The sequence below is a fragment of the Saccopteryx bilineata genome, chromosome 2 (genome assembly GCF_036850765.1).
Source record: "Saccopteryx bilineata isolate mSacBil1 chromosome 2, mSacBil1_pri_phased_curated, whole genome shotgun sequence".
Taxonomy (NCBI): domain Eukaryota; kingdom Metazoa; phylum Chordata; class Mammalia; order Chiroptera; family Emballonuridae; genus Saccopteryx; species Saccopteryx bilineata.
The window spans coordinates 313455696-313477555 of NC_089491.1; the positions used below are offsets into that span (position 1 = coordinate 313455696).

The 21860-nt window shown below is 40.4% G+C and overlaps 1 protein-coding gene across 7 annotated transcripts in view; it reads left to right on the forward strand.

Annotated features, from left to right (window-relative positions):
- The window catches only part of GON4L (gon-4 like), a 104555-nt gene that overhangs the window by 40020 nt on the left and 42675 nt on the right, over window positions 1-21860 (forward strand). For all 7 annotated transcript variants that reach the window (XM_066261870.1, XM_066261867.1, XM_066261866.1 and 4 more), the window contains 2 exons: window positions 11768-11960; window positions 17230-17331. In XM_066261870.1, coding sequence (XP_066117967.1) covers window positions 11768-11960; window positions 17230-17331 — 295 coding nt within the window. The remainder of the gene's footprint in view (window positions 1-11767; window positions 11961-17229; window positions 17332-21860) is intronic.

A 21860-nucleotide genomic window follows, 5' to 3' on the forward strand; every position in this document is an offset into this window, starting at 1 on the left:
GACAAAAATAAAAAGCTGAAGGATGAGGATTGGAGGAGTGGGGTCAGAGAACTTGGCAGGAGTGGGGGATCATGAGGGTTTTAGAAAACCATGATAGAGAATTTAGTTTTTATTTTAACATTTAGAAAAGTTTTCTGTGATTTTTTTCAAGTAATTTTTTTATTTTTCAATTACAGTTGACGTGTACAATATTATATATATGTGTATATATATATATATATTTTTTTTTTTTTTTAACAGGGACAGAGAGAGAGTCAGAGAGAGGGATAGATAGAGACAGACGGGCAGGAACGGAGAGAGATGAGAAGCATCAATCATCAGTTTTTCATTGTGACATCTCATTGTTCATTGATTGTTTTCCCATATGTGCCTTGATCGTGGGCCTTCAGCAGACCGAGTAACCCCTTGCTCAAGCCAGCAACCTTGGGACCAAGCCGGTGAGCTTATTGCTCAAGCCAGATGAGCCCGCGTTCAAGGTGGCGACCTCAGGGTCTCGAACCTGGGTCCTCCGCATCCCAATCCGACGCTCTATCCTCTGCGCCACCGCCTGGTCAGGCTACAATATTATATTAGTTTTAGGTGTACCACACAGTGATTACACATTTGTATAACTAATGAAGTGATCACCCCAGTAAATCTAATATCCATCAGGTGCCATACATAGTTACTATGATAGTATTAACTATATTCCCTATGCTGTGTTTTAGATCCCCATGACTATTCTGTTACTACCACTTATAACTACTTCTTGATCCCTTTACCTTTTTCACTCATTCCCCCAACTCTCCTTCCATCTGGTAACTGTCAAAGTGTTCTCTGTATCTATGATTCTGTTTCTTGTACACTTGTTCATTTATTTTGTTTTTTAGATTCCACATATAAGTGAAATTATATGTCATTTGTCTTTCTCTGACTTATTTCATTCAGCAAAATACTCTTTAAGTCCACCTATGTTGTTGCAAATATCAGGATTTATTTTTTTTAACAATGCTTTGTTTTTATTTTTTAAATCAATTTTTATGAGAGAAAGAGACTAGCATCAGTTTGTTGTTTCACTTAGTTGTGCACCTGTTGATTGCTTCTCATACATGCCCTGACTGGGGCTTGAACCAGCAACCTCAGAATTAAGCTGTCAACCTCATTAAACAGCCGGGACCTTGGAATTAAACCAGTGACCTCAGGGTTGAGCCAGCGACCCAGGATCGGGCAACCTTGGCACTCCCATGATAGTGCTCCATCCACTGTGTCACCAGCCAGGGCAGGATTTCTTTTTATTTCTTCTAATATTTTTATCTAGCGAGAGAGAAACAGACAGGAAAAGAGAGATTTTAGAAGCGTCAGCTTGTTGTTGCAGCACTTGAGCTGTTCATTGATTGCTTCTCATATGTGCCATGAATGTGGGGCTCCAGCTGAGCCACTGACCCCTTGCTCAAGCCAGCGACCCCACTCTCAGGCTGGCAACCTTGGAGTTTTGAACCTGGGACCTCAGCATCCCAGGTTGATGCTCTGTCCACTGTTCCACCATAGGTTAGGCAGGATTTCCTTTTATTTTTATGGCTGAGTCATATTTCATTATATATATGCACTACTTTTTAAATTTTATTTCTATTTTTTTATTTATTGATTTGAGACAGAGAAACATTGATTTGTTGTTCCACTTGTGTATGCATTCATTGGTTGATTCTTATGTGTGTATGTGCCCTGACTAGGGATCAAAGCCACTACCATGGTGTATCAGGAAGAGCTCTAACTAAGCTACCTGGCCAAGATACACCACTTCTTTTTTACCCATTTATCTGTTGATGAACACTTAAATTGTTTCTATATCTTGGCTATTGTAAATAATACTGCAATGAACATGTGAATGCATGTGTCCTTTTGATTTACCATTTTTGCTAATCCAGCTTTATTTACTTACTTAATGTTTATTTTCTTGATTTTAGAGAGAGAGGAAGGCAGGGAGAAACAGGAACATTGATCTGTTTCTGTATGTGCCCTGACTGGGGATCAACCCAGCAATCTCTGTGCTTAGGGACAACGCTCTAACCAACTGAGCTATCCGACCAAGTCCCAGCTTTGTTTTCTTTTGTTTTGTTTCCATTTCTATGAAATACTTCTTTCTATCCCTTTACTTTTTTTTTTAAATGTTTGTTAAATTTTAAAATTGATTTTTAGAGAGAGAGAAACATCAATGTGTTGTTTCACTTATTTATGCATTCATTGGTTGCTTCTTGTATGTGCCCTGACTGGGGATCAAATACACAATTTTGGTACACCAGGATAACACTCTATTCACTAAGTCACCCAGTCAAGGCCAAGGGTCTTGTTTTTTTATCCATTCAGTCTCTATATGTCTTGATTGGAGCATTTAATTCATTTACATTTAAAGTAATTGTTGGTAGCCCTGGTTGAATAGCTTGTTTGGTTCGAGTGTCGTCTTGATACACAGAGATTGCTGGTTTGATACCTGGTCAGGGCACATACAGAAACAGATTGATGTTTCTCTCTCTATCCTCTCCTTTCTGTCTCTGAAATCAGTAAATAAAAAAGAATTTTAAAAATAAAGTAATTATTGTTAGATATGTATTTATTGCTATTTTATTATTTTTTTTAATCTTTTTCTTTTTAAAGAAGACCCTTTAACATTTTTATAATATTAGTTTGGTGGTGATGAATTTCTCTAGCTTTTTCTTCTCTGGGAAGTTTCTTATCTGCCCTTTGATTCTGAATAATAGCTTTGCTGGGTAGAGTATTCTTGATTGCAGGTACTCAGGGCTGCCCATCATGAACTACAGAGTGATCTGCAGATGGCTGCTGCTTGTGCTGAGCTTGGAGAGGCCAAGCAGTGAGTCAAGGTCCACTGCAACTAGTGCCAGACCTGGGTCACTTAAGCACGAGGTACAGGGCATGCTGGGATCATATTCTGCTTGTTTGGGGCTTGTGAACCTTGGAGAAATTTTAGGAAAGTCCGAATCATGAGCCAGGATAGGCCACTTGTATGGAAAAGCCACTGGAAATGGGTTGGGTAGCCTTTAAAGTTGGGTGAGTTGGGTCTCAGAGAATCACCAGGATGGAATGAACAGTGTTAGTCTGATGGAGACTTGGACATGGTGCTCACCTGCTGTCTCTGTAGGGGGTGGGCTCAGCAAAGAAACAATGGCCTCTGCCTGCATGGGCTATTTAAGAGGAATGCCTATGACTCAAGTAGCTCTGTGTCTCGTTCAGCCATAACATCCACTAGCTTTCACAATCAGATATTATGAGGACTTCTCTTCCTAGCATTGGAACCCTAGGCTGGGAGGCCTTGTGTGGAGCTGGCACCACTTTGATCCACCGAGGGGAATCTCTGCAGCCCTGATGCCCTTCTTGATTTTTAACTGGCATACATGGGTATGGGACCAGTCTAATTAATGTCTCTGCCTCTCCTACCAGTCTTGATGTGGCTGCTTTTTTATATCTTTAGTTAAAGGACTTCTGTTTAGCTGGATTTCAGGCAGTTCTGAGTGATGGTTTTTCTGTAGTTTAGTTGTAATTTTGATGTTTTTGTGGGAGGATGCAAGTACTATGTTTATCTATCTATACTGCCATCTTGACCAGAAACCGTTTTTGTGGTATTTTCTGACTGATGTTAAAGATTTCCCTTTGATTAGGTATGAGAAATAGACGATAATAGAACAAGAGAGGAAACAAATCTATTAGGAGTTGTTGCAGTAACCTAGGGAGGACTTTCAAATTCAGTACAATCTCTCCAGATTGCAACTGCCATTTTTGGGTTTTTTTTGGGAAGAATTGGAACCATACCCTAAAATTCACATGGAAATGTAATTCATATGGAATAGCCAAAACCATCTTTAAAAAGAACATAGCTAGAGGTCTGTACTTCTTGATTTCAAAAGTTATTACACAGTTTACAGTTACAAAGACAATCTGGTACTGGTATAAGAACAGACATATTAGACAGAATTCAAAAATAAACTTACTCTCTTTTTCTTCCCTCTCTCTCAAATCAGTAAATAAAAAAGGATTTTAAACATAAAGTAATTGTTGTTAGATATGTATTTATTTATTGCCATTACAATGGGTCAGTTAATTTTTGACAAGTGTGCCAAGACCAATTAATGAAAAAAGAGGAAGGAGTCTTTTCAACAAATGGTGCTGGGACAACTGAAATCCACATGCTCAAGGATAGTGTTGGACACTTACCTTACACCACACACAAAAATTAACTCAAAATAGATCATTGATCTACATTTTAGAGCTAAAACTATAAAATCTTAGAAGAAAATTTAATAGTAAACCTTTGTGACCTTAGATTAGGCACTGGTTGCTTGGATAGAACACCAAAAGTACAAGTGCCAAAAAAAGAAAAAGAAAAACTTGTGTTTCAAAGGATACATGACAAAAGTGAAGAGAACCCACAGAATGAGAAAATAATGGCAAATAATATATCTGTTAAGGGACTTTTATAATGAACTTTTTTTTTTTTTTTTTTTTTTTTAGAAAGACAGAGAGTGAGTCAAAGAGAGGGATAGACAGGGACAGACAGACAGAAACGGAGAGAGATGAGAAGCATCAATCATTAGTTTTTCATTGTGAGTTGCAACACCTTAGTTGTTCATTGATTGCTTTCTCATATGTGCCTTGACCGTGGGCCTTCAGCAGACAGAGTAACCCCTTGCTGGAGCCAACAACCTAGGGTTCAAGCTGGTAGGCTTTTTTTGCTCAAACCATATGAGCCTGCGCTCAAGCTGGCGACCTTGGGGGTTTCGAACCTAGGTCCTCTGCATCCCAGTCCAACGCTCTACCCACTGTGCCACCGCCTGGTCAAGCTATAATGAACTTTAATAATTCAATAACCCAAATAAAAAATGGGATAGATGGGAGGGGTTTTGAGGAGGATGGGTGGAAAGGGATTAAGATATACAAATTGCCAGTTATAACAAGTCATGGGGGGTATAAAGTGCAGCCTAGGGCCATGATGGCGAACCTTTTTATAAAAACCCGCCCACTTTTACAGTGCTGGTCAACCTGGTTCCTCCCGCCCACTAGTGGGCGTTCCAGCTTTCATAGTGGGCCAATCGCAGTGCCCACCATGAAAGCCAGCTTGAGCGCAAGCTCATCTGGCTTAAGCATGGGCTCACCAGCTTGAGCAAGGGTGGGGAGGTCATTGGCTTGAGCATGTGATCATGGACATGACCCCATGGTTGCTGGCTTTAGCAAGGGGTCGCTCAGTCTGCTGTAGCCCCCCAGTCAAGGCACATATGAGAAAGTAGTCAATGAACAACTAAGGTGTCGCAATGAAGAATTGATGCTTCTCATCTCCCTTTCTGTCTGTCTGTCCCTATTTGTCTCTCTCTCTCTCTCTGTCTCTGTCAAAAAGAAAAAAGAAAGAAAAAAAGAAACAACTGATGTGGAGGTCCTGGCCTGATAGCTCAGTTGTTTGAGTGTTGTCCCGACATGTCAAGGTTTCAGGTTTGATGCCCAGTTAGGGCACACACAAGAATCAACCAATGAATGCATAGATTAGTGGAACAACAGGTAGATGTTTCTCTCTCTTTCTCTAGTCTTTCTCATCTCTCCCACTCTCCTTTCCTCCCTCTTTCCCTTTTTTTCACCCTCCCTGCTTCCCTCTCCTTCTCTTTCTCTCTCTAAAAATAAATAAATAAAATGGTGTCAGTCCTGGCCAAGTAGCTTAGTTGTCCCAATATGCCAAGGTTGTGGGTCAATCCCCGGTCAGGGCACATACAGGAATCAACCAAATGACTTCCTAGATGAAAAAAGCATTGAAGGAGTTCATTATCACCAAACCAGAGTTGCAAGAAATGTTAAAGGGTCTACTATAAGAAGAGGAAAGAAAAAAAGGAATTGAGAGAAAGAGGATTATAGATTTATTTATTTTTATTTATTAATTTTTTTTACAGAGACAGAGAGAGGAATAGACAGGGACAGACAGACAGAAACAGAGAGAGATGAGAAGCATCAATCATCAGTTTTTTGTTGCGACACCTTAGTTGTTCATTGATTGCCCTCTTATGTGCCTTGACCGTGTGGACCTTTAGCAGACTGAGTAATCCCTTGCTCAGACCAGTGACCTTGGTCCAAGTTGGTGAGCTTTGCACAAGCCAGATGAGCCCGCGCTCAAGCTGGCGACCTTGGGGTCTTGAACCTGGGTCCTCTGTATCCCAGTCCGACACTCTATCCACTGCGCCACCGCCTGGTCAGGCAGATTATAGAATTAAAGAGTAAAATGGCAATAAATAAATACATATCAGTAATAATTTTAAATGTAATTATAGTAAATGCTCCAATCAAAGACATAGGGTAGCTGAATGGATAAGAAAACATGACCCGTATTATGCTATCTACAAGAGACCCACCTCAAAAAAAAAGATATACATAGACTGAAAGTGAAGGCATGGAAAAAATATTCCATGCAAATGGGAATTAATAAATAGCTGGGGTAGCAGTACTTATATCTGACAAAGTAGTCTTTAAAACGAAGGCCATAGTAAGGGACAAAGAAGGTCACTACATAATGATAAAGAGAGCAATCCAACAAGAGGCTATAATCATTCTAAACATTTATGTACCCAATGTAGGATCATATAAATATATAAAGCAGATTTTGATGGACATAATGGGAGAATTTGACAGCAATACAATTATAGTACGGGATTTTAACACCCCTTTGACATCAATGGATAGAGTCTCCAGACGGAAAACCACAAGGAAACAGCAGCCTTAATTACACACTAGATCAAATGGGTTTAATTGGTAGCTCCAGAGTGTTTTGCCCCAAAGTAGCAGAATATACATTCTTTTCAAGTGCTCATGGTACATTTTCTAGGATAGACCACATGTTAGGACACAAAACTAGTCTTAGTAGATTGAAATATCCAACATCTTCTCTGACCCAAATAGTATAAGACTGGAAATCAACTACAGTTTTAAAAAAAATCATGAAAAAAGTCTGACCTATGGTGATGCAGTTAATAAGAGTATTAGCCTGGAATGCTGAGTTGCCCATTCGAAACCCAAGGCTTGCCAGGCAACGGCACATACAAGAAGCAACAACTACAGTGAGTTGATGCTTTTTACTCCTCCCTCCCCCTCTTTCTCTTCTCTCTAAAATAAATAAATAACATCTTTTAAAAATACACCTGAAAAATATTTAAAAACTTGGAAGCTAAATAGCATTTTATTAAACAATTAATGGATCAACAATGGGATCGAGGAAGAAACCAAAAATTTCCTTGAAACAGCCCTGGCTGGATAGCTTGGTTGGTTAGAGCATCATCCTGAAGCCCAGAGGTTATTGGTTCAATTCCTGGTCAGGGCACATACAGGAACAGCCTAATGTTCCTGTCTCTCTTTCTTCTTATCTCTCTGAAATTAATAAATTAAGAAAATAATGGTGTTTTTTTTTAAATTTTCTTGAAACATGAAAATGAACATACAATAACCCAAAATCTATGGGACACAGTGAAAGCAGTCCTAAGAGGGAAATTCATAGCATTAAAACCTACCTCAAAAAGTAAGAAAATCTCAATCTAAATCTTTACCTCAAAGAACTAGGAAAAGAACAATCAAAGCCCAGAGGAAGTCTAAGGAAGGAAATAATAAAGATCAGAGGGGAAATAAATGACATAGAGACATGTCAGAACATGTCAGAAGAACATTACAGAATGAAACTAAAAGCTGGTTTTTTTAAAAGATAAGCAAGATTGACAAACCTTAGCCAGACTCATCAAGAAAAAAAGAGAAAGGACCCAAATGGATAAAATTAGAAATAAAAGAGGAGGAATAACAACTGACATTACAGAAATATAAAGGATTGTAAAAAATATCTAGAAACATAAAATCTTCCAAAACTGAATCTGGATGAATCAAAAAACCTAAACAGACCTGTTAATACTTGTGAAATTGAAGTAACAATAAAAAAACTCCGAGGAAACAAAAATCATGAACCAGAATGCTTCACAGGCAAATTTTACCAAACATTTAAAAACTAACATCTATCCTTCTCAAAATGCTCCAAAAAATTTAAGAGGAGGGAAGGCTTCCAAGCACATTCTATAAGGTACAGGTATCTTCATTTCAAAACCAGATAAAGACACTACAAAGAGGAACCATACCTCAAAGTAATTAAGGCCATTTATAACAAACCTACAACCAACATCATATTCAATGGGTAAAAACGAAAAGCAGTCCCCTTAAGATCAGGAACAAGACAGAGCTGTCCTCTTTCACCACTCTTACTCAACATAGTCCTGGAAGTTCTAGTGATAGCAGTCAGACAACAAGAAGAAATAAATTGGCATCCAGCTTGGAAAGGAAGATGTAAAGCTGTCATTATTTGCTAACAACATGATACTGTACATAAAAAAACTGTAAAATTGCCACCAAAAAACTACTTGACCTAAAATTGAATTTGGCAAAGTGGCTGGATATAAAATTAATATTCAGAAATCAGTAGCTTTTTAAAAAAAATTTTTCTGAAATGAGAAGCGGGGAGGCAGAGAGACTCTTGCATGCGCCTGACCGGGATCCACCTGGCATGCCCACCAGGGGGTGATGCTCTGCCCAGCTGAAGTGTTGCTCCATTGCAACCAGAGCTATTTTAGCGCCTGAAGCAAAAAGGCCATGGAGCCATCCTCAGCGACCAGGCCAACTGCTCCAATGGAGCCTTGGCTGCAGAAGGGGAAGAGAGAGAGAGAAAGGAGAGGGGGAATGGTGGAGTAGCAGATGGGTGCTTCGCCTGTGTGCCCAGGCCAGGAATCTAACTCAGGACTTCCACACGTCAAGCTCAATGCTTTACCACTGAGCCAACCGGCCAGGGCTAGTAGCATTTTTATACACCAATAATGAACTGTCAGAAATAAAAATTAAGGAAACAATCCTTAATTTGTTGTTACTATTACAACAAAAATAAAGTACCTAGGAATAAATGTAACCAAGATCATAAAAGACTTGTACCTGGAAAAGTATAAGTCATTGAGAAAAGAAATAAAGCAAGATACAAACAAGTAGAAGTATATACCATGTTCATGATAAGAAGAATTAACATCATTAAGATGTCCATGCTACCCAAAGCTATCTATAGATTTAGTGCAATTCCTATTAAAATACCAATGTCATTCTTCACAGGTCTAGAACAAATATTCCAAAAATTTGTATGTAATGAAAAAACCCCAAAAGCCTCAACAATCTTGAAAATGAACAAAATGGGAGGTAACATACTATTTGGTATTGAGCTGTACTACTAGGCCATTGTAATCAAAACAACCTGGTACTGGCATAAGAACAGACATACAGATCAATTGAACAGAACAGGGAACCAGAAATAAACCCATGCCTTTATGGTCAATTAATATTTCACAAAGGAAGCAAGCATTTACAGTGGAGTAAAAACAGCCCCTTTAATAATGGTGTTGGGAAAATTGGACAGATACATGGGAAAAAATAAAGCTAGACAACCAATTTACACAATATACAAGGATAAGTCAAAATAGAAAAAAGACTTAAATGTTAGTTGTGAAAACAGAAGTATCCTAATGTATAACATAGGCAGTAGGATCTCAGACATCTCTCGCAGCAATATTTTTGCTCATATATCTTAGACAAGTGAAACAAAGGAAGAGATAAACAAATGGGGACTACATCAAACTAAAAAGCTTTTTGCACAGCAAAAGGAACCATCAAAATGTAAAGACAACCTACTGAATGGAAGAACATTTGCCAATACATCTGAAAAATTAATTACCCAAATTTATAAAGAACTTTAAAACTCAACACCAGGAAGACAAAAAATCCAATTAAAATATGGGCAAGGGCTGGGCGCTGGGGATGGCTCCTTGGCCTCTGCCCCAGGCGCTAGAGTGGCTCTGGTCCTGGCAAAGCAACGCCCCCTGGTGGGCAGAGCGTCGCCCCTGGTGGGCGTGCCGGGTGGATCCCGGTCGGGCGCATGCGGGAGTCTGTCTGACTGTCTCTCCCTGTTTCCAGGTTCAGAAAAATACAAAAAAAAAAAAAAAAAAAGGGCAAGGGACCTGAATAGACACTTTTCCAAAAAGGACATACAGATGACCAATAGACATGAAAAAATGCTCAGTGTCACTAATCAGATTCAAAATTGAAACCACAATGATATAATCACCTCACAGCTGCCAGAATGGTTATCCTCAGCAAATCAACAAACAAGGCTGGTGGTGAGGATGTGGAGAAAAGGGAACTGTTATGAACTGCTGGTGGGAATGCATTCATACAGCCACTATGCAAAAGAGTTTCGAGTTTCCTGAAAAAGTTTAAAATGTATCTACCTTTTGATCCAGCTACCCTACTTCTGGGAATATATCCTTAGAATTGGAAACATTAATTCAGAAGCAGATATGCACCCTCATCTTCATTGCAGTGTTACTTACAATAGCCAAGATCTGGAAACAGCCCAAGTGTCTGTTAGTGGATGATTGGATAACAAAGCTGTGGTACATTTTCACAATGAAATACTACATGTCTGTAAAAAAGAAGGAAATCTTACCTTTGCAGCAGCATAGACGGACCTGGACATTACTATGCTAAGTGAAACAAGCCAGGCAGAGAAAGACAAATGCCATATGATCTGACTTATATGTGGAATCCAATGAACACAATAAACTGAGGAAGAAAATAAAAACATGCATAGACACATGGAACAGAGATGGACAGCTGTCAGAGGGGAGGGGGGTCAGGGGGCTAGATGAAAGAAGGTAAAAGGATTAGCCAAAAAATGTTACATAACACATAGATGCAACAAGTTTTCAATAGCCAGAGGGAGCGGGAGTAGGTGTTGGAAGGGCGGGAGGGTAAGAGAGAGGGAATGGAGGCAGAAGAGACTTTCCTTGGGGCAGGGGGTGCACAATGGAGTATGTAGATGGTGTTTTGTGGAGTTTCACACTTGAAATCTGGATGGTTTGGTGAGCCATGTCATCTCAATAAATTAAAAATAAATGTAAAACAATCAACCACCTGGTCAGGCAGCGGCGCAGTGGAAAGAGCTTCAGCCTGGGACACTGAGGACTGAGATTCAAAACTCCGAGGATACTGGCTTGAATGCAGGCTTCTCCAGCTTAAGTGTGGATTCATAGACATGACTCCATGGCCACTGGCTTGAACCCAGATCACTGGCTTGAGCAAGGGGTCACTGGCTCTGCTGGAGCCCCCCAGTGAAGGCACATATGAGAAAGCAATCAATGAACAATTAAGGTGCCATAACTATGGGTTCATGCTTCCCTGTGTGTGTGTGTGTGTGTGTCTCTCTCTCTCTCTCACACACACACACACACAAAAGCAACCAATGAACACATAAATAAGTGGGACAACCAATTGATGTTTTTCTCCCTCTCTACCTCCCTCTAAAATCAATCAGTAGCCTGATCTGTGGTGGTGCAGTGGATAAAGCATCAATCTGGAATGCTGCATTCACCAGCTTGAAACCCTGGGCTTGCCTGCTCAAGTCATATGTAGGAGTTGATACTTCTTCCTCTTCTCTCTCTTTCTCTCTCTCTCTCTCCTCTCTAAACTGAATAAATAAAGTCTTAAAAAATAAAATCAATCAGTAAACAGATCTCAGTGTCCTTATGGTTTCTCAGACCAAGACTAATGAAACCAAATTGTTTAGTGCAGAGACTGTCGTTTTAGCTAAGAGAAGCACACAGGATATGATGAGGTTTGGAGAATTTGTAAGAATTTAGGCATTCAGTGACATGTTTTTATTTTCTTCTCCATTGGCTAGCCCATGGATGACAGTCTCATTGCATTCCGAACGCGCTCTAAGATGCCTCTGAAAGATGTTCCTCTGGGGCAGCTAGAGGCAGAGCTTCAAGCTCCAGACATCACTCCAGACATGTATGACCCCAATACAGCAGATGATGAAGACTGGAAGATGTGGCTCGGGGGACTCATGAATGATGATGTAGGGAATGAAGGCAAGTAGTTTTGTTTGCATTTGTTATATACTCTGTCCATTATCTTTGGTAAATTTTTCATTAGTTAGAAGCTTATAGAATGGTGTATTTTAGGTAATTGAATTTGATTTTGTATTTACCCTTTCCTTTTTTCTGAACGATGTTTTTTTTTTTTTGAGAAAGAGAGAGAGAGAGAGACAGGATCATTGAGCTGCTCCTGTTTGTGCCCTGACCAGGGAATTGAATTGGTAACCTCCACACTCCAGGATGATGCTCTAATCGCCTGAGCTATCTTGCCAGGGCTTTTTTTTTTTTTAATTGTGAGAGAGAAGAGGGAAGGGAAGCATTCATTGTTGTTCTACTCAGTCGAGCATTCATTGATTGCTTCTTGTATGTGTCTGTCTGGGGATAGAACCGGCAACCTCTGTGCTTTTGGACCATGCTCTAACCAACCAAGCTATCTGGCCCGGGTGGGATGATGCTCTTAACCAACTGAGCTAACCGACCAGGACTGAATCTTTGGAAATATTGAATGCTAAGAATCCTCCCCCGGGCCCTGGCCGGTTGGCTCAGCAGTAGAGCGTCGGCCTGGCGTGCGGGGGGACCCGGGTTCGATTCCCGGCCAGGGCACATAGGAGAAGCGCCCATTTGCTTCTCCACCCCCCCCCTCCTTCCTCTCTGTCTCTCTCTTCCCCTCCCGCAGCCAAGGCTCCATTGGAGCAAAGATGGCCCGGGCGCTGGGGATGGCTCCTTGGCCTCTGCCCCAGGCGCTAGAGTGGCTCTCGTCGTGGCAGAGCGATGCCCCAGAGGGGCAGAGCATCGCCCCTGGTGGGTGTGCCGGGTGGATCCCGGTCGGGCGCATGCGGGAGTCTGTCTGACTGTCTCTCCCCATTTCCAGCTTCAGAAAAATACAAAAAAAATAAAAATAAAAAAATAAAGAGAAATAAAAAAAAGAATCCTCCCCCAAAACATGAATGCACACATAATTATATATACCATTTCTTGAGAGTGCATAGATTCACTTAGACTATTGTGTTAGTTAAGCTTCTTTATCATGAAAGTTAAACAATCCTGCCTGACCAAGCAGTGGCGCAGTGGATAGAGCGTCGGACTGGGATGTGGAGGACCTGGGTTCGAGACCCCGAGGTCGCCAACTTGAGTGCAGGCTCACCTGGTTAGAGCAAAAGCTCACCAGCTTGGACCCAAGGTTGCTGGCTCGAGCAAGAGGTTACTCATTCTGCTGTAGCCCCACGGTCAAGGCACATATGAGAAAGCATTCAATGAACAACTAGAGTGTCGCAATGCACAACAAAAAACTAATGATTGATGCTTCTCATCTCTCCGTTCCTGTCTGTCTGTCCCTGTCTATCCCTCTCACTGACTCTCTCTCTCTGTCTCTTAAAATAAATAAATAAATAAATAAATAAATAAATAAATAAATAAATTTTGAAGGAAAAAATAAAAAGAAAGTTAAACAATCCAAGCTCACATATTACAAGGTCAAGTGAAACCTGCTATAGAACTGAGGCCTTGTTAAGGCCCTCCTTTTCTATCCACGGCCTTCATCTCTACTTATTATTATTATTAGATGATGATGATGACTATTATTATTATTACTATTATTATTAAGTGAGAGATGGGGAGGCAGAGAGACAGACTCCCATGTGCGCCCCAACCAGGTTCCACCTGGCGAGCCTTCTGGGGCGATGCTCTGCCTATCTGGGGCGTTGCTCCATTGTTCAGCAACCAAGCTATTTTAGTGCCTGAGGTGAGGCCATAGAGCCATCCTCAATGCCCAGGGCCAGCTTGCTCCAACCAAACCATGACTGCAGGCTGGGAAGAGAGAGAGAGAAGGGAGATGGGGAGGAGTGGAGAAGCAGATGGTCACTTCTCCTTGGTACCCTGACCAGGAATCAAACCCAGTACATCCACACACCAGACCAACACTCTACCACTGAGCCAATCTCCCAGAGCCCTAAATGATTTTTAAACATGTTTGCCAAATAGGTTACCTGAGAACATTGGCTGCCCATTTGCGTGTTGTGGGTAGAAGCTATCTGTTGGAGTTCTTGCACCCAAACAGATGGGTGTCCAAACCTTAATAAACTATTCATATGTTCTAGGCTCTTCCATAGCTTTCTTTATTCAGCAATGTTTGTAAAGAACCTGCTGTAAGAGACTTATATAGAAAGTATTATAGAGATAAGGAAGACAGGATTCCATTTCTACAGATTAAAGAAGTTTTATTGAGGAGATAAACCCACAAAAGCATGAATAAGGCGACATTTAAATAATGATGTATAAACAATGCAAGTTAATATATTATAAACTGTGTCTAAATACTGAGTAAAGAATATCAGATTAGGCCTGACCTGTGGTGACACAGTGGATAAAGCATCGACCTGGAATGCTGAGGTTGTTGGTTCAAAACCCGGGGCTTGCCTGGTCAAGGCACGTATAGGAGTTGATGCTTCCTTCTTTTCCCCCTGCCCTTCTCTTTCTCTCTCCCGCCCACCCCTCTAAAATGAATAAAATTTTTTAAATTAAAAAAAAAGTATCAGATTAGATGGGGTTAATTAGTACAGATTTTTTTAATGATTGTGAACCAAAAATGTGTGTATATATTTTTAAATTATTTTTTAATTAAAAAAATTTAATTTGTAATGTTAACATGAATTCAAATGTCCCACTCAGTTTAACACCCTTATCCCCCAACAACATGTTCCTCATTCCAACTCCTTTGCCTCCCTCTCCCTGACTCCCTCCCCCACTTCCCTCTGGGATTTGCTGTCCTGTTATCTGTATCTATGTGTTATGTATATATAATTTCACTAATCCCTTCACCTTCTCTGATCCCGTCCCTCCCTCCCTCTTCCCTCTGACAGCTGTCCCTTTGCACCCTATGACCATGCCTCTGCTTCTGTTCTCTTCCTCAGTCCACCATATTCATTAGATTCTACATATAAGTGAGATCATATGATATTTGTCTTTCTTTGCCTGGCTTATTTGACTTAGCTTGATAATCTTAAGGTCCATCTATGCCATCACAAAAGGTATGATTTCCTTCTTTTTCACGGCCACATGGTATTCCATTGTATATACGTACCACAGCTTTTTTATCCACTCATCTTCTAATGGACACTTGGGCTGTTTCCAGATCTTAATTGTTGTAAACAATGCTGATGTAAACATTGGGATGGAAATCTTCCTTCTTCCTCTTGAATTTTTTGGAATAGCTTGAGAAAGATAGGTGTTAGTTCTTTGAATATTTGGTAAAATTTGCCTGTGAAGTCATCTGGTCCAGGACTTTTGCTTGCTGGGGGTTTTTGATAACTGTTTAGATCTCATTTGTTGTAGTCGGTCTGTTTAGATTTTCTGATTCTTCCAGATTGAGTTTTGGAAGATTGTATGTTTCTAGGAATTTATCCATTTCGCCTAGGTTGTCCAATTTTTTTGGCACTTAGATCTTCATAGTATTTTCTTACAGTCCTTTATATCTCTGTAGAGGTGTTTTTACTTCTTCACTTTCTAATTTTATTTATTTGGGTCATCTCTCTATTTTCTTGGTGAGCTTAAAGGTTCGTCAATCTTACTTACGTTTTCAAAGAACCAGCTCTTGGTTTCATTGATCTTCTGTATTGTTTTTTTTAGCCTCTCTGTCATTTATATCTGTCCTGATCTTTATTATTTCCTTCCTTTTACTTTTCTCTGGGCTTTATTTGATGTTCTTTTTCTAGTTCTTTTAAGTGCAAGTTTAGGTTATTTATTTGACCTTTTTTTTTTTTAAACGATTTTTATTTATTGATTTCAGCGAGCAAGAGAGAGAGAGAGAGAGAGACAGGCACACTGAGCTGCTCCTGTATGTGCCCTGACTGGGGAGCAATCCAGCAACCTTTGTGCTTCCAGATGCTGCTCTAACCAGCCAAGCTATCCATCCAGGGCTATTTGAGTTTTTGGTTTTTTTTTAAAGATTTTATTTATTCATTTTAGAGAGGAGAGAGAGAGAGACGGGGGTGGGGGGTGGGGAGCAAGAAGCATCAACTCCCATATGTGCCTTGACCAGGCAAGCCCAGGGTTTTTGTTTGTTTGTTTGTTTGTTTTGCATTTTTCTGAAGCTAGAAACGGGGAGAGGACTCCCGCATGCGCCCGACTGGGATCCACCCGGCACGCCCACCAGGAGGCGACGCTCTGCCGCGACCTGAGCCACTCTAGCACCTGGGGCAGAGGCCAAGGAGCCATCCCCAGCGCCGGGGCCATCTTTGCTCCGATGGAGCCTTGGCTGCGGGAGGGGAAGAGAGAGACATAGAGGAAGGAGAGGGGGAGGGGTGGAGAGCAGATGGGCGCTTCTCCTGTGTGCCCTGGCCGGGAATCGAACCCAGGACTTCTGCACGCCAGGCCGACGCTCTACCACTGAGCCAACCGGCCAGGGCAATACTTATTTTTTATACCTATATTTTTAGTTATTTTAGAGTCCTATTGTAGGGATTTTTTTTTATATATATAGTACTTAATGATAATTATGTGTATATCGGGGTAGTCAACCTTTTTATACCTACTGCCCACTTTTGTATCTCTGTTAGTAGTAAAATTTTCTAACCGCCCACTGGTTCCACAGTAATGGTGATTTATAAAGTAGGGAAGTAACTTTACTTTATAAAATTTTAGAGCAGAGTTATAGCAAGTTAAAACGTATAATAATAATTACTTACCAAATACTTTATGTCGGATTTTCACTGTTTGGCAGAATAAATCTTTATAAACAACTTACTATAGTTAAATCTATCTTTTTATTTATACTTTGGTTGCTCCGCTACCGCCTACCATGAAAGCTGGAATGCCTACTAGTGAGCGGTAGGGACAGGTTGACTACCACTGGTGTATATTATATTGTGGGGTTTTTTTCAGGTATGTATTGAACATTTATAGAATGTTACATATATGCTTTTGTATAGTTTTACAAAAATATGATTTTCCTAAGATGAAGTACTACGCAAAGTGGAATTATTAAAATAAATTATATGTTTAAGTTTTCTGGCCTTTGCTGCATTTTAAGAGATTAAATATTGGAGGAGGGAAGGAATTTGGCTTATTGGTGAGAATAGGTGAGATGAGTCTGCTGTGGGAAATGATCTATGCAAAGGTACAGAGGAAAAAAATGAATTACTATTTTAAAACTTAGGAATAAATGTATTTTAATGTAACAGATTCTTATAGTGTTGAATATCTTCAATTTTTGCTAGAGATAAGAGTTCAGAGTTGGGAATAAGTGTCTGAAACATTTCTTTTTTAGATGAAGCAGATGATGATGATGATCCAGAATATAATTTCCTAGAAGACCGGGATGAGCCAGACACAGAGGATTTCCGCACCGACCGGGCAGTCAGAATCACCAGTGAGTCTGTTTACTATGAGTCGTGCTCTTGTCTTTGCCCCATCTACATTTGTTTACTTGTAGCTATTTGAGGGTGAAGTATGCAGTCCATTCAAGTTAAAACATTTAAGCTTCCCCTACCCATTTCTATAATTCTTTAGATGTAGGCATACATTCAAAAAGCCTACCAGTCATTCATTTATACATCCCACAGTCATGTATTGAGTCCAGTATTTGGCAGGGCTTGTACTTAGGATACCAAAATGAATAAGACATGACCTGTGTCTTATAGGATAGCAGCTTAGTAGGGAGTATAAACAGAACAAGTTATAATACAAGGTGATAGGTACTATGATAGGTTTTTTCTTCTTCTTTTTCAAGTGAGAGGAGGGTAGAGAGACAGACTCCTGCATGCGCCTTGACCAGGATCCACCCAGCAACCCCTGTCTGGGGCCAATGCTCTGCCTATCTGGGACCATGCTTGTAACTGAGTATCTCAAGTACCTGAGATGGAGGCTCCACGGAGCCATCCTCAGCACCCAGGGCCAGTGCACTTGAACTAATCAAGCTATGGCTGTGGTAGAAAAAGAGAGAGAGAATGGGGAGTAGGAGGGGTGGAGACGCAGATAGTCGTTTCTCCTGTGTGCCCTGACCGGGAATCGAACCTGGGACATCCACACACCAGATCAGCGCTCCACCACTGAGTGAAACAGCCAGAGCCTATGATAGGTTTGTAAGTATTCTAGTGGCCTAAAAGAGAGTGTAATCTATTGTATGGTATGAAGTTAGAGTGGGAGGATTTAGGAAAGAATTCTCAAGATGAGATGTTTTATCATAGTTTTGAAGGAGGAATAGAAAAATTTTGGTTAATGGTAGCAGAGAAGGGATATTACAAATATTAAGGCCATCTGCAAATAGCAGAATTGTGAAACAACAATAAGCATGTTTCGTAAATATATAGTAAATAGTTTGGTATGGCTGTGTGCGTGAATGATAGTAGGAGAGGATAAGAGTGGTCAGACCTTGAATTTGAGTTTTGATCTATTAGAAAAGGAGTGCTCAAACTTTTAAGCTCAAAATCGATAGAAATTTATTTGGATTTTAAAAATAATCATTTTGATTAAATACCAGTTTAATATAAATAGAGCAAAATCGGAAGCATGAAAAACAAATCACTTGGCTTGAGTCATTTGTTTAAAAAATTACTTCATTGGCTAGTGATGGAAAACATATTTCAGAAAATGTTGATTTTTATTGAATGCATGCATTAAGTTGTTGGCTTTTGACCAGGTTGTGGAGAAGGCTTTTAAGCACCCAACAGTGTTTTTTATACACCAAAATAATGCAATCTTTTGTCCAAAGAGAATTATGTAAACACAGTCCTTTAGGATTTATCTTCTGTTGTGTTGTTTTATTTCATCTTTCATTTTGTTTTTAAGATTAGAATGCTTTTTCCTTAATGAAGTTCTTTCATTTATTTTGGTATGTTATAGTCATTAAGGTTAGAGGAAGCACTAAAAGCACAGTGCCAGGAATCAAAGAGAAAGTATAGAATGAAAGGCTTTAGGCTTTAGGGTTTGAGAAAACTATGAAGAAGGGTCTAAGAATAAACAAGGAAGTTTAGTATCAGAAACAAAGGGCAGTCTTTCAAGAAGGAGCGAGTGGTCCACAGTGTCATATGCTGGCACTGAAATATTTTCTGCTTGAAGCAGAAAAATATCTCATTTCAGTTCAGCTCTCAGCCTGAAATGCACTTGCCTTCTCTCTTTTTTTTTTTTTCCCTCTCTTTTTTTACAGAGACAGAGAAAGAGTCAGAGAGAGGGATAGACAGGGACAGACAGACAGGAACGGAGAAAGACGAGAAGCATCAATCGTTAGTTTTTCGTTGTGCATTGTGACACCTTAGTTGTTCATTGACTGCTTTCTCATATGTGCCTTGACCACGGGCCTTCAGCAGACTGAGTAACCGCTTGCTGGAGCCAGCGACCTTGGGTCCAAGCTGGTGAGCTTTTTGCTCAAACCAGATGAGCCTGCATCCAAGCTGGCGACATCAGGGTCTCAAACCTGGGTCCTCCGCATCCCAGTCCTACGCTCTATTCACTGCGCCACCGCCTGGTCAGGCTGCCTTCTCTTTTTATCGGTTACTCTCAGGTGGGGCAGTGGGGCAAAAGTAGGTTTACCGTTGTTAGTATGTGAAAAAAGTTTATTGTATTATTTATTAATTACTGTATTATTTTTCATACAAACAACTAAACCTACTTTTGCTCCACCCTATACAATTTCTCTGGGAGTTCCTTCTCAATTAGTATCGATCTTTTTGCTATGTACTCCATACCACTTTAGATGTCCTTTTTAATACTCATCACTCTTATTACTGGTTTACTTAGTCTGTCTTCTCCCCTAGATTGTGAACTTACGGATTTTGTATTGTTTATTAGCATAGAGCCCATGTTTTGCATGGTCCTAGCAATATTTTCTCATCAGATAATTGAACTTTTTTGGAATGCCTGATTGAAGAGCCATCCTTTCTAGTCAAAGAATTCTGTGATCATAAGTAAAAACTGAGAAAGAATTTTAATTTTGGGCCCTGGCCGGTTGGCTCAGTGGTAGAGCGTCGGCCTGGCGTGCGGGGGACCCGGGTTCGATTCCCGGCCAGGGCACATAGGAGAAGCGCCCATTTGCTTCTCCACCCCCCCCCCTCCTTCCTCTCTGTCTCTCTCTTCCCCTCCCGCAGCCAAGGCTCCATTGGAGCAAAGATGGCCCGGGCGCTGGGGATGGCTCCTTGGCCTCTGCCCCAGGCGCTAGAGTGGCTCTGGTCGTGGCAGAGCGACACCCCGGAGGGGCAGAGCATCGCCCCCTGGTGGGCAGAGCGTCGCCCCTGGTGGGCGTGCCAGGTGGATCCTGGTCAGGCGCATGCGGGAGTCTGTCTGACTGTCTCTCCCCGTTTCCAGCTTCAGAAAAATACAAAAAAAAAAACAAAAACAAAAAAAAAAAAAAGAATTTTAATTTTGTTCTAACCTCTGTCCTCTTAGGTCAGATGTTTTAGTCTTTAATTATCTCTATAAAGGACTTAATCTTACCTGGACGACAAAAATTTTTAAATAAAGAGTAGACAAATTTTTAAATAAAAAAGAATAGAGCTTAGCCTGTGTTGGTGTAGTGGAGACCATTGACCTGGAACACTGAGACCGCGGGTTCAAAACCCTGTGTTTGCCTGCTCAAGGCACCTATAACAAGCAAGCAATGAACAACTGAAGTGAAGCAACTATGGGTTGATACTTCTCACTCCCCTGCTCTCTCCTCTCTCTGTAAAATAAATAAAATCTTTAAAAAAAAATAATTATAGAGTTGGAAAGCTTTATGTGGTCATATATATTTCTCCCACTTATTTACAGCTCCTCTGATGTGACCTTTTAGTCTCTATTTTGATCCTTCCACTGTCAGAGAGCTTATCAATTCTGCAGAAGTGTGTCCTCCTCAATTAACATTTTTCTTATTCAACCTAAATCTACCTTTTATATTCCCCTGTTTGTTCTATATTGCTAAAAAACTATAATTTACTCCCAAGTATACATAGCAAAAGAGGTTTTTTCCCCTAAGTTCTTTCTTTCCTAGGTCAATATACTAGAATTCTTTAGTTATCTGAATGCCTTAGTTTCCTGCCATCTCACTACCAAGTTAACTTCTCTGGATTTTACCCGTTATTTTTTAAAAGGTCTCTCCCTCGTTACATTTTATTATGAAACTTTTCAAACATAGAAACATTGAAAGACTCGTAATTAACTTTTAATATATGTATTAGCTTTATCACTTAGGTATCCATCTGTCTATCTGTGAATCCATGTGAGGTTTTTTTGTTTTGGCTTTTTGAGAGAGGGAAGGAGAGAGAGAGAGAGACAAGAACATCGAGCTGCTCCTGTATGTACCCGGACCAGAGAATCGAACCAGCAGCCTCTGTGCTCTAGGATGATGTCCCAAGCAACTGAGCTATCTAGCCAGGACTTAATTTTTTTTTTTATTTTCAGAGAGACACAGAGAGGGATGGAGAGAGGGGTGGGGGGAGGGAAGATTCATTTTTTGTTCCACTCAGTTGTGCACTCATTGACTGTTTCCCATGTGTACCCTGACCAGGGATTGAACTTGCAACCTGATGTTTGGGGGAAATGCTCTTAACCTACTGAGCTAACTGGCCAGGGTACTGGGGGTATTTTTTGATGCATTGGAGTGAATTGTAGATGTCAGTATACACTTTACTTCTAAACATTTCAGTGCGCACATCATGAATTAGAGCTCAATATTTGTTTATATTTTCTATTTTACTACACCAGTCTTAAGTGTGCCATTCAGTAAGTTTTGACATGCTTATTACCTGTGTGTAACCCAAACCTCTATCAGAATTATAGAATTGTCACGTCATAAAGTTTTCTCATGCCCCTTCCAATGAATCTCTATACCATTCCCCTGGTGGAAACCACTTCTGACTTTTTTTCAGTCTCATTAGATTTGCCTGTTTCATGACTTCATATAAATAGAATCATGTAGTATGTGCT